The sequence below is a fragment of the Protobothrops mucrosquamatus genome, unplaced genomic scaffold (assembly GCF_001527695.2).
Source record: "Protobothrops mucrosquamatus isolate PMUCROS unplaced genomic scaffold, P.Mucros_1.0 scaffold_177, whole genome shotgun sequence".
Taxonomy (NCBI): Eukaryota; Metazoa; Chordata; class Lepidosauria; order Squamata; family Viperidae; genus Protobothrops; species Protobothrops mucrosquamatus.
In genome coordinates this window covers 3,999,012-4,017,482 of record NW_015386253.1, presented here as the reverse complement: position 1 = coordinate 4,017,482, position 18,471 = coordinate 3,999,012, and the positions used below count along the sequence as shown (strand labels likewise).

The following is an 18,471-nucleotide window of genomic DNA, read 5'->3' as shown; positions in this document are numbered from 1 at the left end:
TCATCTGTCTGTTTATAAAACTAATAGTCAATTTCATAACTTAACAAGTGGAACATTTATGCACTATTATCTCTCGAACCTACTCAGGGCTGCCTTGGGCTGCCTGGATACTGCCTTCTACTCCTTCACTATCCTCTTGAATTTTCTCTCCAAGGCCCTTCTGTAGTTGAAATGTAATAATTATAGCAGTCTCCCATAGGCAAAGAGTCCTATTCAAATTCCTGTGAGCTGTGTCAAGGAAGGCATAGCCTATCAGGAACCTGCTGCTCCCAATCTCATTTCTTGGCAACCTGAGCTCCTTAATTTTATCTAAAATGTATCCTTGAGAAGGAAGACTAGCTCCCAGTTTTCTGTACCTGGAAAAGGTTTCCAAATTAACAAATAAACAAACAAAAAGCTGTTAGCTGGCTATTTCTTAAATCCTCATAATAGTTGAAAGGTTTCCTCAGGAAAAGTAGAAGTACTAGAGTCATATGTTTTCAAATCTCATGGATTTTCTCTTCTTTGTCCAACATGAAACATGGGACAGAAGCCTTCATGCTTTTTTTCTATTGTTTTTAGAGAAAATCTTTTAACGATGAGCGAGAATCAGGAATGTGAGAAGTGGCCTCCTGTGTCTTCTTTAGACACCATCTCTTTTTTTTGCTGACAATCTCTTTCTCCCTCTTTTTATGATACCCTTTTCTCTCTACACCAGTGGCCTGTTTGAGAAAGGTCAGTTTCCTCTTAACACACACACATACAAAAAGCTTCTTTCAACATGTAAAAAACAAGAAAAAAGTTAAGGAAATGACTGGTCCATTAATGGGAGAAAGTGGCAAGAAGGTGACAAGCAACAGGGAGAAAGCAGAACTACTTAACTTATTTTTTTGCATCTGTCTTTACACAAAGGGGGGAAAAACAGATTAGAAACACAAGTTAAAGTAGGCAAGAAAATGGTAAGTGAACCAGGACCAGATGGATTACACCCCAGGTTCTGAAGGAACTGGCAGATGTGATCTCAGAACCACTGAACTACATCTTTCAAAGGTCCTGGAACACCCGGGAACTACCAGAGGACTGGAAAAGAGCTGATGTAGGTCCCATCTTCAAAAAAGGGGAAAAATGGATCTAGAAAACTACAGACTTAGACAAGAAGCAATGGTGGAAACTAATCAAAGAGAGAAGCAATCTAGAACTAAGGAGAAATTTCCTAACTGTTAGAACAATTAATCAGTGGAACAACCCACCTCCAGAAGTTGTGAATGCTCCCACACTAGAAGTTTTTAAGAAGAGACTGGATAACCATTTGTCTGAAATGATACAGGGTTTCCTGCCTGAGCAGGGGGTTGGACTAGAAGACCTCCAAGGTCCCTTCCAACTCTATTATTATTATTATTATTATTATTATTATTATTATTATTATTATTATTATTATTATTATTATTATTATTATTGTTGTTGTTGTTGTTGTTGTTGTTGTTGTTGTTATTGTTACTGTTACCATTACTATTACTATTAATGAAAATGAATTGGAGAAGAAGGTAAAAGGTATTTTACCTTCTCCTCCAATGAGATATTCCTGCCTCACTATTGGAAGGAATAGCCAACACGCCAAAAGACAAGCTTAAGATCCAAAAGGATTTTGACAGACTTGAACACTGGGCCCTATCTAACAAAATGAAATTCAACATAGATAAAAGTAAGGTTTTGCACTTAGACAAAAGAAAAATCAACTTGTCTTAATGCCAGTAATTATGAAAGGGATTTTGGAGTCCTAGTGGAAAATTACTTAAATATGAGCCAACACTGTGCAGCGGCAGCCAAAAGAGCTAATTCAATCTTAGGTTGCATTAATAGAGAAATAGTACTGCTTTACAAAGCCTTAATAAGACCATACTTCTTACTGGAATACTGCATCCAGTTCTGATCACCACAATATGAAAAAGATGTTGAGACTCTGGAAGGAGTGCAGAAAAGAGTAACAAGAATGATTAGGGGGCTGGAGACTAAAACATATGATGAACAGTTGCAGGAACTGGGTATGTCTAGTCTATAGAAAAGAAGGACTAGGGAAGATATGATAGCAGTATTCCAATATTTGAAGAGTTCCAACAAAGATAATGGAGTCAAACTATTTTCCAAAACACCAAAAGGCAAGACAAGAAACAATGAATGGAAACTAACCAAGAGAAGAAGCAACTTAGAACTAAGAAGAAATTTCCTAACAGTGAAAGCAATCAACCCATGGAATAGCCTGCCTTCAGAAGTTGTGACTGCTCCATCACTGGAGGCTTTCAAAAAGAGACTGGACAACCATTTGTTTGAAACGGGTCTCCTGCTTGAGCAAGGGATTGGATTAGAATACATCCTAGGTCATTTCCAGCTCTATTATTCTATGATTCTATAAGTCAAAAGACCTTCTAATATATTGAAGTTCAACCATCTGCAATTTCTTTTTCTTCTTTTAAATCATATTTGATTCTTGAAGACCGAGAGGTCCTTGGTGCTCTCTGAGCATGCTTGTTTTCTTGCAGATGTTTCATTACCCAAACTAGCACTAGTTTGGTAGTGAAATAACTGCAAGAAAACAATCAAGCACAGAGAGCACAAAAGACCCTTCGTTTCAATTCTAAGATACAAATATTCTCTTTTATTGAATATTCTTGAAGACTGCCTGGACAGGTCCCTGCAGTTTTTTTGGCCAGATTTTTCAGAAATGACTTGCCATTGCCTCTTTCCTAGGAATGAGAGAAATGACTGGCTCAGAGTCACCCAGCTTTGTATGTAGAACTCATGGTCTCCCGGTTTCTAGACTAATGCTTTAACAAGTACATCAAACCTGCTCTGTATATGCTATTTTCTTCCATTCAATTTAGGAGCGCTCTATATATTCATGTTTCCTCAAATTTCAGAATTTTAACTATACTTCTTGATTCTTCAATCTATTGATATTGTATCAATTGATGTTAAACTATATAAACCATATATGAATCTTCCACCCACACATACCTAAGCAAAATATTTTCATGATTTAAAGAAGGAATAACAGGCATTTATGATTCTTTATAAGTCATAGCATTGATGTCAGAATCATTCTTTCCTGTTAAAGGCATATTTTTTGCAGTGGCACTTGTTTCCATAATTAATGTGTTTTGAAGTGAATGGCCTTATGTAACAACTGAAAAAAGCTTTATTTATCCTTGATGATTAGCCAGTTGGGTTGGTTTTATTTTTAATATTGTTATCAAAATTATTTTCAACTTAAAGGTCATTTTACGCTTTTGTGTTCTCACATAAAATATGAATTTTCTTTTTTTGTGAGTGACTAGTTGTAGCTTACTGGGCCACTTTTATCCTAAATATAATCTCTCAGGGATGATTGTGTTCCTCTCACCACCCTTCCCCTCAACTGACCCAGCTAAGTATGTTGTAGAACAGGGCTGTTGAGAACACACATTCACCTCCAATTCTATTTCCCTTGATTTAGTAGTCTACAAAAACAGAGGGAAAAGAAACATATCTAGATAAATTCATAAATTAAGAGACTTTTCTACTGTATCCCAAAAGTAAGTTTATAAAGACTTTTGGGTGAAAAAGAAATATATCCTTTTGGAAATTGTTCTCAGAAGCTCTACATACCTATAGAATAGAACTGGAAGAGACCCTAGAGGTCTTCCAGTCCAACTCCCTGCTCAAGGAGGAGACCCATACCATTTTAGACAAGTGGTTGTCCAGTCTCTTCTTAAAAGTTGCCAGTGATAAAGCACTGGAGGCAATTATTGGTTAATTACTTTCACTGTTAGGAAGTTTCTCCTTAATTCTAGGTTGCTTCTCTCCTTGATTAGTTTCCATCCATTGTTTCTTGTCTTGCCTTCTGGTGCTTTGGAAAATAAGTTAACCTCCCTCTTCTTTGTGACAGCCTCTCAACTATTGGAATACTGCTATCATGTCACACCCTAGTACTGTGGTGGCGAACGTATGGCATGCATGCCATAGGTGGCACACGGAGCCCTCTCTGTGGGCATGTGCGCCATGGTCCCAGTCCCAGGCCTCTTCCACCATGTGCAAAAAAAGGTTCAATCAATTAATTTCAACTTCTTGTGGGGGAAAAAAAGATCTCGCAAAGTTGGAATTGCTTTATTGAACTTTATTTTCAGTCCCACATAATGGCGAAGGAAGTGACGTGTCGGAATTGAAAAAAAGGTGCCATGTGGGAGTGGGGGGAGTGGTGGAAGCAGGGTACTCCATGCGAGGGGTGAGGCGGGGCCTGTTGCTTCCCTCCCCCTGCCAGACACCTGCCGAAGCCTTCACCACGTGTTCGCGAGAAGTTAGAAAATATGATGGAACTTTTTTTTGTTTACCGATAGTCCCACAAACACGTGGCGAAGACTGAGAAGCAAATGGAGAAACAGAATGCAGCTGAAAGGCAGGTTAGTAAAAAAATGACTGGGGGAGGTGAGGGCATCTGGATGGGGGTGGGGGCAGCAACCTTACCCTGCATGGTGGTGGGAGTGTTAGCGGCAGGTACGGGGCCCAGGAGAAGTTACGCAAATCAGGTGGAGGGGAGGCCGGGCAGATTGCAGGCACCGGCGGTGGCGGCAGTGCGGAGGCTGATTCCACACATGAGTGGGACAGCTGCACAGGGCAGAGGTGCTGCCCAGGGCTGGAGGGGAGGCCAGGCAGATTGTGGGCACTGGCAGCGCAGAGGCCAATTGCACACGCGAGGGGAACAGCTGTGCAGGGCAGAGGCGCAAAGCCAGGGCTGGAGCAAAGCCGCTGCCACAGTCCCACTCGGCTCTGCTCCGACCCCGGGCAATGCCTCTGCCCTGCATGGTTGCCCTGCTCATGTGTGTGATTGGTCTTTGCATCGCCGCTGCTGCAGAAGTCGCACAACGGGGGCATGTATCCGGGCAGCTTGGGCGAGAAGAAGGTGGGCTTTGTAGGGCTGGACCCTGGCACACCCGAGTCTTCCTGTGACGGGGCCCTGATGATTGCCGGTTCTGAGGGTGATGGCGGTGGCAAACATGGCTCGATCCTCAGCAAGCCTTGTTTGCCGCCTCCTGCCCAATGCCACTGCCATGAGGCTGTGGAACAAGCCAGGCGGAAGTAAGGAACCAGTCGGGGCGGTGGGAGAAGGGCACTCTGTGAGGGTTGGGTCCGACGCACATGGGGCTGCTGTCTCGCTTTCTGTGCCCTGCTGGGACTGGGCTGGACTGGGCACAGAGCCTCCTTGCTACTTCTTCCCCCGGGGACATCGGGAGTGCCCACCCAACCTACTGCTCATCCCGGGACACCTGCTGCCATCTCGCACTCTCAAGCCCATCGCCGTCCAGCTGGGCACGCCGAGCTCAGGCCTCGGCAGATGGAGGCTAGAGAGGAGCAATAGCGTGGCTGCCTGGCTCCTCTGCCTGAGGGTGTGTGCGAGAAGAGGCGCGCCCGGCTTGGTAAGCTGTGGTTCGCCCGCAGAAGGAGCAGAAGGATGGAGGAGGAAGAATGGCCAGGGATGGGTGCAGGGCTGCCCACAGGGGGAATCTTACCAGCCCCAGCCTGGAGGGGGGAGAGGCCGAGGGAGTATGAAGGGAGGCATCCCAGCACACCCAGCTGGCCGGCAACGGGCTAGAGAGTGCGGGATGGCGACAGCTGCCCTGGGACGAGCAGTAGGTGGGGTGGGCAATCCCAATGTCCATGGGGGAAGAAGCCGTGAGGAGGCTACGCATCCCGTCCAGTCCAGCCCAGTCCCGGCACAGCATGGAAAGCCAGGCAGCAGCCCTATATGCCTCACCATGCACGAGTGCACCCCTGTCCTGCCAGGCAAGTGGAGCCATGGCATCTTTGGCAGAAGAGCGCAGGTGGGCAGCGGAAGGCATGAGGAGCCCCGATCCCAGCACAGCCCCTCCCCACTCTCCTCCTACCCCCCCTCAGAAGAGCTGCAGGGCTCAGGAGCCTCCCCCCATGTCCCCCACCCGCTGAGCAAGATGCCCTCGTCCCCACTGCCCCATCTGCCAGAGCAACATTGAGCTGGCCATGCCCACCCTGGCCATGCCCATCCAGTCTGCCATTTCCGTCGTAGCCATGCCCACCCAGTGGGCCACACCCACCTGGCAATACATAAGTGGGTTTTGGATTACAGTTTGGGGACTCGGTCTCTAAAGGTTCACCCCCTAGTCCTTCTTTTCTCTAGACTAGCTATACTCAATTCCTGCAACCATTCTTGATAGGTTTTAGTCCCCATAATAATTTTAGTTGCTCTTCTCTGCACTTTTTCCAAAGTCTCAACATCTTTTCTATAATGTGGTGATCCAAAACTGGATGAAGTATTCCAAGTGTAGACTTACAAAGGCTTTATAAAGAGGAACTAATACTTCATGTGATCTTGACTCTATGCTTCTGTTTATGCAACCAAGGATCGCATTAGCTGCTGCCAGGCTGCTGGCTCTTATTTAAGTGATTGTCTACCAGGATTCCAAGATTCCTCTCCCAGTTACTGTTTTTTCATCTAATATGTACTTGAACATTTTACTAAATATCCTATTTTTCTCTGAAAACTGTCTAAAAGACAAACATCCTGCAAGATTAAAGGCCACCAAGATAAGGAGAACTCACTTCCAAATTCACAATTCATTGTACATGCAGCCTTGGAAATTAAGACTGGAAATTAACATTCAGACGTCATAGGCCATCCACAATGCTTGCCTTAGGGCCATGGTGGCGAACCTATGGCACGCGTGCCACAGGCAGCATGCGGAGCCGTCCCTGTGGGCACGCACGCCATTGCCCTGGAAGGAGGCAGGACCAGACTGCTCCCCTCCATGTGCACATGCGCTCTCGGCTCTCTTTCTCTCTGTACTGAGAGCCAGGGAACAACTGCAAGAGCTGGGCGGATCTGGGCTGGATGGTGGAGGCAGCTGCCAGCACGAGTCCAAGTAAGCCTCCGGAGCAATTTTTGCTGCACCCCACCAGCCCGGTCCAGACTCTGGAAGCCTGGAAAAGGCCTCTGCCACCTGAATCAGCTGTGGGGGGCCACGAAATCCCCCAACCACCACGCAGATCGCCCTGCCGCTGCCGCATTTTTCCCCGACAGCCATGCAGATCGTGCTGCCACCACCGTTCCCCCGCCATGTGGATCACGTGCCACTGCCCCCACCCGCTGTGCGAATCGTGCCATTTCCCCCCCCACCCACCGCATTTTCCAGATCTGGGTGGCAGAAGCATTTTCGAGGTCTCCCGCACCCCTAAAACTGCCCCCTGGCCATGAATGCGAGCTCCAGAGGCTTCAAAAATGTTTCTGCCGCCCAGATCAGTAGAGAGAAAGAGAGATTGAGCAGGGAAGCAAAAGTGTGGTGAAAGGAAAGCATTGCAGAGTAAGCAAACTTACAAAAAGGGGATCTTTCTCTCTGTCTCACACACACACACCACTTCCCCCACCCCCTTCAATATTATNCCCACTCCCTTTAATATCTCTTCCCCTACCCCCTTTAATATCATCCCTCCACCCCCTTTAATATCATCCCTCCACCCCCTTTAATATCAGTGAGGCTCCTCCAGTGCACCATGATCCGGTGCTCACCCCAGTCCCATCCCCCCTCCGCCGGAGACCCTCAGATCTGCCCCAGTCCTGCCCAGCTCTGCACAAGTGTCCCTGACGCAAGTGATGTCAAGCTGGCCATGCCCACAGCAGCCATGACCACCCAGTGGGCCACGCCCATCCGGCACCCAACGATAAATAAGTGGGGTTTGGGTTGCAGTTTGGGCACTCGGTCTCTAAAAGGTTCGCCATCACTGAACTAAAATAACAGAATCATAGGGTTGAAAAGGACTAATTTATTTATTTGGACCTTTCCTTTCAGTGGTTTGTATCGACACCTCCAGGTGCTTCTGTACATTTTATCATTAGATGAGTTGTTCAGGCCGATTGGGCATCTTTTAAACAGGTAGGGTCAGTGGTGGGATTCAGCCAGTTTGCACCACTTCGGCAGAACCGGTAACTAATTTTTTGTTTCCCAGGCCCAGAATGGACTTCTGGAAGCAGCATCCACACAGAGAACCAGTTGTTCACATATTTGAATCCCACCACTGGGTAGGGTCAATATAAATCCATTGCTATATATATTGAAGATATTTCATTTTCTTCTTTTTTTCCAAGCAAATTTTGGATTTCAATTAACCAATTTCTTAACCATGTATTCCTTTCATAGTTGCTAATCAATGTTTTCCCAATATGGCCTTGATCAAAATATTGGCTTTTTTCAGTCAGCTCATCTAGCCACAGCATAATAATTCCTTGATAAGAGCAATTTACTCTTTTGTATTCATTAACTTCATCTGGCTTCCAACCAATTAATGAAATAGTTTAAATAATTATGAGCTCTACTAGTATTGAAATAAGATTTTCTCTCTTATTCTGACACCATTTCAGAATAGTCTCAAAAGTATAGAAAATATACCTGCCACCATTTGCTACTGGAGTAATGACAGATGAATAGTAAAGATAATAAAGACCAGATAGAATTAGCAATAGAGACAGCAAATTTTCTTCTCCTATTGTTTTCTGCCAACGCAGGCATGGATCTATAACAGCTTCATTCAGAAATACCACTGACAAAACTACCCAGTGCCCCTGAGACAAAACTGGGCATCCGTGCAGCAGTTGGGAGTTATTCTTTTCAGTTAAGTTTTTGGCCAGCACTAGAAGAATTATAAGAAAGTATCATTCATCTTCAGGATGAATTTGCTTTAGGCAAATTCAAGTTGTTTTCTTTTGAAGGTGTAGTATACTGTATGAGAGAGAGAGAGAGAGAGAGAGAGAGAGAGAGAGAGAGAGAGAGAGAGAGAGATTAAATAAATATATAATTGGACACCTACCTCAAACCATTGTCCATGAGACTGCATTTTCAGTATGACACAGGGATCTGGTTTAGAGAGGGCATCTCTGTCAGAAATGCCTTTGCATGCCACTCTCAATTCTACCTTGGTCAGGCAGGGGCTGCTAAAGATTCCCAGAGTATTGGCTGCTGATTCATAGATGTTACTCATTTTTTTCATTATCTGTGAGGAGGGAAAAAAGAGAATAAAATCATTTTAAAACAATACTACATTCTATGATCCCTCTGAAAGTTTTGCCTACAATTAATTCTCTAAACAGAGGTAATTATCAGTGTCCAAATTGTTCACAAGGTATGGTGACTTAGAATAAGAGTCATTCAGTACATCACAGAGATTTCTTTCAACAGGATCACATGTTGACATTCCAGATATATCATACAGAGAATAAACTAGCCACCGAGGCCAGACCTCCCCAACTGATGTGCTCAGGATAAAAATCTCATTATATTCTAGATTGGGTAGGTTGTTGGGAATTATGGGTGTCTTGCTCAACCTATCTGGAAGATACTAGATTGAGCAAAAACTGATTTGTAACGTTTAGATCAGATTTTTAAAACACTGATATATGTCAAGGGTCTGGCCAAAATCATAAATCTTTTGAGACACAAATAAGAAAATTCATATATCCATGACTTACTGCAGAGGTCCCCAACCTTTTGGGCACCAGGGACCGGTGCCATGGAGAAAGGTTTTTCCGTGGACCAGAGGGAGTGTGGTTTTGAATATTGCCTACATCCCAAGGATGGACCTTTGCTTGTTTGTGCAGCCCGCTTGTTGGCATGCTGCAGACCAGTGCCGATCCACAAACCGGGGATTGGGCACTCCTGACCTACTGAACTAGCACAATTTTATGAAAAGTGCATTTTTAAATTAATCTGTGCTATCACTGTCTGTTGTGAATATCTTAAAAATGGTTATCTAAGGACTTCATTATGATTTTTAATGAATTTAGCTGGTCTTTTTCTAATTACTGTTTCAAATTCATGTTGAGGTAAAACGGTTTTAAGAGTTATTTCAAAGTGGCACTTGTTTCCTCTAAAACAGGGGTCTCAAACCCCTGGTCCAAGGAACGGCACCAGTCTGTAGCATGCCAGCAACCGATCTGTGCAAACAAGCGAAGCCTCATTCATGGGATGCAGGCAGCATGCGAAACTTTGCCTCCTCCGATATGCGGAAAAAACTTTCTCCATGGAACCAGTCCCTGGTGCCCAAAAGCTTGGGAGCCACTGCTGTAAAAGATGCATTGCTGATACAGTACAGGAACTATGTTTTTTTAAAACAGTGAAAGTAGTATTTCTCAAAGGAGTTAAAAGTTGATTCTCTTCAAGCTTAGGTTTTGAACAAATTGAAATACTAGTCTTTTGAAAGTCTTCTATGAATGGAAGATAGAATTGGATATGGAATTAGATAGCACAGCCTGTGTGGAATAGAAATAATGTCCTCAGGGCTATGAGATATCCAACTTGTTGCCTGCACAAAACTGATCTCACTAGATCTTTTTAGATAGCTGCAAGGCAATTTCTGCATGGAGGAGACAAAGGATTCTTCTTTTCTTCTCAAGGTGAAGCTTATTATGTTATTGAGCAGGGGTGAGCAACTTGTAGGCTTTTTGTGTGGGTCCTGAACCTTTGAAAAATCACAGCACAGAAACAAAAGAGAGACACAGAAAGACAATGGAAACAAATGAAATCAATAACACACATAGCCCAATCTTCCTCTCCTGGAAATCACAGCTTCTGCTTTTGTGAGGAATGTGCATGTTTGTGTGTTTGTTTGTGTATGTGTGAGAGAGATAGCATCATTTGATTCACTTCTAAAGTTCTTGGCCATTCTTCCAAATTGAAAAAAAGCACTGGGTGTATATACAATAAATTCAAGGCAAGGAATTAGGAGAGAGAGCAGATATGTATGTATGTATGTATGTATGTATGTATGTATACATATATGCATGTATGTGTACACAAACGCACACACACATCTGCTTGCCCTGAACCTCTTATTTGTGTTGTTGCAGCTCTCCTTCTCCTCTCCTGTCACAGAATACACAATCTCTCCAGTAGACTATGGTAAACCATTAATTCACCCTATCTCTTAAGCAGCTACTCCTATCATGCCTCCTTTTAGTATTTCATAATAGTTTCTCTTTTTTCTAGCATGGTGACAAAATCTGTTTTGCAATTTTTTAAATGTTTTCTTCCCCCCACAATAACCTTCTACATCTAATTCATAGGGAGTTTCAGAAACTCTTAACAATTTATCTTGGTGATGTTTTGAGTTTATTTTTTTAAACTGAAGCTAGTAGAGGATGCTACTGTTATTTTCTATTATGCAAACATGAAACACACATTCCTTTGTGACTGAATAAGTGAAAAATCACATGCCATCCATAAAAATGTTACCAAATTCTTTCCTCCCATGAAATAATTTTTTAAAAAGCATCTCTTTCACTTTTTCAAAATGAGTAATAGGAAAATAGCAGGAAGAAATAGAACAATTATGGAAAATATATGTTACATGCTCCTCAAATCACCTCTAAGTAGCACAAACCTCTCCCTTAAGAGACTTAATTTACCTATTTTATTTTTTTCAATAAATGGGAGAAAATCCTCTATCTCATTGCATCATGGTCACATTCCCTGAAGCTCTTGGGAGCTGCCACACATCAAAACCAAAAATCTAAACAAGAATATGCCTCTTCTTTATAAACAGGTTCCCCAGTTTTGAAAGGATATTTTCAAATAAGAAAAGATTTCAAACAGAACATTTTCTGCAAGATGAAATATACAGCTGCACAATTTTAAGAACTTAAGAACAGCTGGTTGGATAAGACTATAGTATACTCTGGTCCAATAATTTGTAGTCAACTAGATGCCCAAGGGAAGCTATAAAAAAACATACCATTCCTGAATCTTCAGGTTAATGAATAGCTCTGGGATTACAAGATTATTATAATTCTATAAAACTCAAGGCTTCTGGTTTTGTACAGTAATTCAGCAGCCGAGGGATCGCGGGGCTCCGCACCCTATGGCCGATTTTTTTCTGTTTGGGGACCCTAAATGGGCCTAAACTTGCCCCAGAGAGGTGACAAAGGAGGGGTGCCCTGCTGACCATGGAAAAATAGTGGTCAATCCGGTTGTCCGGGGAAAGCCCTCCAGAAACCAGCAGAAGAAAGGCTAGTTTCACTCCAGAGTCTAGCCCAAGCTACAAGCAGCTGAAGCCAAAAAGCACTAATTTAAGCTTGATCATAAACAACGTGTTTGGAACTGGGTAAGAATACCGAATCTCTCTCTTCTATTTGATAATTGATTTCCTGGAAAAAAAATCCCCAAGAAGCAAAAATCCTCCAAAAGTGAGAAGGAGGGGACTTTTGTTCCATCCTCCCACAGGTGGAGAAAAACTTGCAGGAAATATTGGACATGGAAAATATAACCCACACTTCAAGATTGCAAAATAAGTCTGAGGACAAGAAATTTTTTTGACAAAATGGATTATAGAGCTGTCAGGAGAACTATGAGAACTTGACAGACAAAAAATGATAAGAGAAATTAAGAGAGAAAAAAAGAAAAAGATTTTCAATGAATATGAAGGAGCAAAACATTCCTACAAAAACATCTTACTTGACTTTTCTCTTGTACCTACAACAACATCTACAAGACTATGGGAAGACCTTCTGGTCCAATGGAGCATACTGATTAGGAAAGATGTTTGGCAAAAAAAAGAGGCTAAAGTTAGAATTAAGAAATTAGATGATGGGTTTATCAAATGGAATATCTAAAGATTAAACACCTGTTTGAATATGGTTAAAGAAATAGAAAAATTTTGGATATAAATTAATTTTAGTTTAAGAGGGATGGGCCCCTGAAGTAACATAGTATTTTTATGATATGAGAAATATAAAAATGTTGGGATGGTTTATATGAGGGAAATGTTTTAGATACTTAAATGTAATTGATTTTGAAAAAAATTCAGTTGATAAGAATGTTTTGAATAGATTTAAAAGATTAGATGATTGGATTTATTAGATGGAATACTTAAAGATTAAACATTTGTTTGAATATGGTTAAAAAGAATAGAAAAATTCTGGATATAAATGTATTTTAGCTTAAGAGGGACATGTTTCTCAAGTAGCATACTATTTCCTTTTTTTCTTCTCTTTTTTGTTTTTGTTTTAAGATATGAGAAATGTAAAATGTAAAACTATCTATGAATTGAAAATGAAAACAAAGAAGGAACAGATAAATCAGAAGCTCAACTAAAGAAATATCCATAGAATATCTCCACAGATTTCATTCAATTGGGCAGCTAGAATAGACAGGAAAAAAATAGCCAGAGTTTTCTAATGAAATGGAAAGATTAAGTTTCAAGCCATTATATTTCCCTGAACACAATTGGCAAAACATAACTTAATTCGCATTCCTGTATATATTTATCTGGGACAAATTTTCACTGAAATTATTTTTGAATAGACATGCATTGGCTTGGACTATAAAACATATATTCCTAAGCATGTGAAAGCAAGTTGCACTCATCTAATTGCACTGTAAAATATATATTTCAGCATTACAGTTTCCCAACATCCTAGTAATTAATGCTATACTGGAACAAAAGGATATTAAATGCAATCCCTAGTTAATCTGTCCAATTTTTTTCACACAAAGTAGGAACTATATAGTTCTCTATGCCCTATATTAATGATTCAAATGGTGGAAGACAGTTGAGAACAGGAGACCAAAAGCAAGATAACAGTCTTATGCTATTGTTTTCATAATGTTCTAAAGTTAGAAGATAACAAAATCTTTTCTCAATGTGATTTTTTTTTGTTTTGTACACCAAACCAATTTGTTTTCCTTCCGCATTCAGTCCCCAGCTTGCCCCAGCTTGCCCACTTCTTAACCATCTGACATGTCATTCCTCCTGATTCCTACATAGATTAACTGTTGATTATTAAACAAATTTGTTATCTGGTGTTTTTTTTTAGAATAAATACCAAAAAGTTATTTTTATTGTATCTTAGAATTGTTGCTTCACCATAAACATATAGCTATATGCTTTGAATTAATTTTTCAAATAAACAAATCTTAATGATTTTTTATTTGGATCAGTCCATTCAATGAGATTCATGCTCAAAATGAACATTGACAAGAACAGAGGAATACTTTTTCAAAACTAAAGAAAAGAAGCATAGAACAGATAAAAAACAGAATTATAGCAGTAGCAGGGAGCTTGTTAAAAGTTTGGCTGAAAATGTTGTTTGTATCAATCATCTTACTCCAGAGACATTAAGTGAACCTAGAAAGAATTCAAAATCAGGATAGTGCTGCATAAAAGTTTGCCTCAGATTTTCACCAATTTTTCTTCTAAAGCAGATAGTCATGTTATATGGTCTTGAGTCTTTAACATACATTTTGTATAAGTTCATATTGAAGAAAGGAGTTTTATTTCAGGTGTCATGACGCCAAACGCTTCGTGGTTTTTATCCACGAGAACCTAAACTTTTAATTTTAGTTGTTTTTATTAAAAATAATAAAGTCAGGATACAAATAGATATATCCATTCATATATTCATACACACATACATACATACATACATACATACATACATACATACATACATCCTGATTTATAATGAATAGCAATTCACAATGCATTTTCACCTCGGCAGCAATTCAGCACTTTGAGAAATTTTTCACCTTGTTGCTTATTGCTGCTGTGAACATTTTTTTATTCATATGCTATCTTTTAGAATATTTAAAATTTTTACATACCCTAATTTGGATGCTGTAGGCCTTACTATAGTGTCTAATAGTTTATTTTGTAAAAACTAAATTTTGACACTCTAATTTTGTAAGGTATGGAGCTATCAGAAAAATAAGATATGTGCTACTAGTTATGTGTGCAAGGAATCCATATAAAGGTAAAGGCTCCCAATTTTCTGACTAATTGTTGAATACTTTTCATGCTAGTTTGTAATGTATGTAATGATAGTAGGAAATCTAGCCTTTCTACTACATTCAACTTATTGTTGCCATTGAACTTATGTTTATTAATTCATATCTGAGCAAAAGCATATGTTGGCATAGATTAGATAGATATACAGATAGAATAATATATACAATAAGTGCATTGTATGTAAAAAATCCAAAAAGATACTTAAAGAAGAACAGGATGTTTCTTCGTATCATTAACATACATTTTGTGTAAGTTCATATTGAAGAAAACAGTTTTATTTCTGGTATCATGACCCCAAATAACTCATGGTTTTTTCCATGAGAACCTGCTTTTTTAATTGGCCCCAGAAATAAATTAGAAGCCAATGAAGTTATTTCAAATCTTGTCTTTATGGTATGTATGTATGTATGTATATATGTATGTATGTATGTATGTACACACACACACACACACACACACACACACGCATCACATTTGAGACCTGGTCCTTTACTTTTACTTGAAGTTCCGTATCACTCAAGTCTCTAGAATAAACAGAACGGTGACTTGTAATTAAAGAGTTTTGAAGTTGGTGTGATGTCTAGTTGCCATAATTCCACCTACACTATGTATTCACTTTATATGTTTGAAAATATTGGTTCAATGCTGCGCTGAACTTGCACATAAGTATGCATCAGATTATCAGTCAGAGAGCAAAGCTGATACATTTTATGCATACTAATGACTGAAATCCACTGAAGCAAACATTAACTTTAGTTTTCTTTTTCAATGCAATTATAATACAACAATGGTTTGTAAGAAGTTTCATTCTGATGATCCACAAATAATTTTTCTATGTTCATTTTTCTGGTTTGCCTATCAATTCATTTTACAGATGGCAAATCACAGAGGTTAAGCAATTTATTCAAAGACTTTATCACTGCATCTTAAGTTCACATAGGTTTCTGTATATTTAACAGCAAATGAAGACATGTTACTTACAAAATTCAAGATTGTAATATATAATTATTCACAATCAGAGACCATACTATAATACTACTTGAATAAGACTTGTAAGATTCTTGGCTGTTTTGCTGTACAGATTTTTACACGAAATTCTAACCCAGTTCACCAAAACATATTACAGTCATACAAAAGCAGTGCAACTTAAGAATCTGACATGTTAATATAGGGCTGGAATGGAATAGCATTGCAATTTGCTATACAGGAATGCAATTTCATGGTTGTTTTTATACCTTTGGTGGAAGTTCAATTCATCTCAATAAGATCTTGCCAATAGATCTTTTCCATAGATATTACAAAAAGCTTTCATCAAGAGAGACAATTTCATTTATCCCACCTGTTCAGAAGATAAGTTCAAGATCCAGAAGGCTCTTGACAGACCTGGGTCCTATCTAACAAGATATAGTTCAGTGATAACAAAAGTTCTCCAGTTTGGCAGACAAAACTAAATACATAGACATAGAATAGATGGTACCTGGCTCAACAAAGTAACTGTGACAGGGATCTAGGTGTTCCAGTGGACCATCACTTAAATATGAATTGGTGGTGTGCAGCTCAGGCAATGTGGTTCTAAGCTGCATCAACAGATGGATAGCATCAAGTCAATAAAAAGTGATAGCACCGTTTTACAGCATGCTGGTGAGACCACACTTGGAATACTGCATCCAGTTCTGGTCACCACAATACAAAAAAGTTGAGACTCTGGAAACTGTACAGAAAATAATAACAAAGATGATAAAGGGTCTGGAGACTAAATTGTATAACAAAGGACCTAGGTATGTCTAACCTATTGAAGGAACCTACATATTTCTAGCCTATCGAAGAGAAGGAATGGGGGGACATGATAAGTATCTTCCAATACTTCAAGAGCTGTCACAAAGAAGAGAGGATGATTTATTCTCTTAGGGCACCAGAGGACAGGACAAGAAATAACAGCTGGAAGCTTGTCAAAAGAGATCCAATCTAGAAGTCAGGAGAAATTTTCTGACAGTGACAAAAATTACTCAATGGAATAGCTTATCTCCTGGGATTCTGGGTGCTCTATCACTGGAGATTTTCAAAAATAGACTGGACAACCATTTGGCTGGGATGGTATAAGAGTTCTGCCTTGAGCAGGCAGTTGGACTAAAAGACTCTTCCTATGATTCTATGATTTCTATGATTTTGGTTACACTTGAAGAAATGTATTTCAATAAATATAATCTGCTGGAGCAAGCAGATACCTATTTCAGGACAATGGCCAGCTCCAATGAATGTTTTATTGTACTTTGATATGCCAGCTTCTCATAGTGACTATGTTGTGTATTTGTTAAGAATGAAAATGTGAGGTAAAGCAAGATATTAATTATTTCTGTATATCTGAAAAATTAACCGTTGGATCTAATCAGAAACATCAATTTTGGAATACATTAGTGACTTCAATCTGCCTCAATTACAGGTAATCAGTATTAACATTATGCTTTCTTGTTCACCAAACCAAAAGGCAGCACTGGGCCATGAATCATTATATACAGATGTTATAATAAGACCTATTTCAATAAAATAGTATCATCTCTTTGAAAGAAAGTGAGAAAAAAATGGAAGAATCATGAGATTTGTAAAAATAAACAAACAAAGATCCTCTGGTTTATAGAGCAATCTAAGACATTTTCACCTCAGTAGCAATTAAACATCTTTGAGAAATTTTTGTTGTTTGTGGCTGCTGTGGACATATTTTTATTCATAAGCAATCTTTCAGAATCTTTGAAAATTTTACATATCCTAATTTGAATGCTGAAGGTCTTATTGAAATATCTAGTACTTTATTTTATAAACACTAAATTTATGACACTCTAAATTCTGTAAGTTGTGGAGACATCAGAAAAATAACAAACATGCTACTTGATAATACATGCAAGGAATCTATATAAAGACACAAATGATGTTACCTAGCTTGTAATTAAATCACTTGCAAGAAAACTATCTGAAAGAAAACCACCAAGCTCAGAGAGCACGAAGGATACATAGTTCCATCTGAGCTACAAATATTCTCTTCTATCAGAAATTATGTTTATTATCTCATATCTGAGCAATAATGTACATTGACAAAGGTAGATAGATAGATAGATAGGTAGGTAGGTAGGTAGGTAGGTAGATAGATAGATAGATAGATAGATAGATAGACAGACAGACAGACAGACAGACAGACAGACAGACAGACAGACAGACAGACAGATAGATAGATAGATAGATAGATAGATAGATAGATAGATAGATAGATAGAATAAATGTACTGTATGTATAAGTAGTTAAGTAGATAAGTACCCTAAGAGATACTTAAAGCCTTAAAGAAAAACAAGAAATTCCTAGGTCCTATTCCTATTCTTAGGCATTAAACTGTAGCCTGTGTCTTGTTGAAACTTCTGCTAAAAGCCCTGGAGCCTATTGCAATCTGTGAGTACAAAAAATAGTACTAATTTTGAGACACATTACACATAGGGTTGCCAGGTCTGCTTCCCAAAAATAGCGGACAAGCGGGGGGGGGGGGGGTTAAGTAGTAAAAAAGTAGACTGTACAGCTTTAGATTACGTACCATTTCATCATAAAGCTTTTGAATAAAAAAATGTCCACTATTTTGTGAAAAAAAATAGTGAACATAATGTGAAAAAAGTGGAC

The 18,471-nt window shown here is 39.6% G+C and overlaps 1 protein-coding gene across 1 annotated transcript in view; it reads right to left on the bottom strand.

Moving 5' to 3' along the window:
* Positions 1 to 9,024, bottom strand: part of LOC107293525 (copine-4) — a 132,660-nt gene extending 123,636 nt beyond the window's left edge. The window contains exon 1 of the mRNA XM_015822682.1: positions 8,845 to 9,024. Coding sequence (XP_015678168.1) covers positions 8,845 to 9,024 — 180 coding nt within the window. The remainder of the gene's footprint in view (positions 1 to 8,844) is intronic.
* Between the last annotated feature and the right edge of the window lie 9,447 nt (positions 9,025 to 18,471).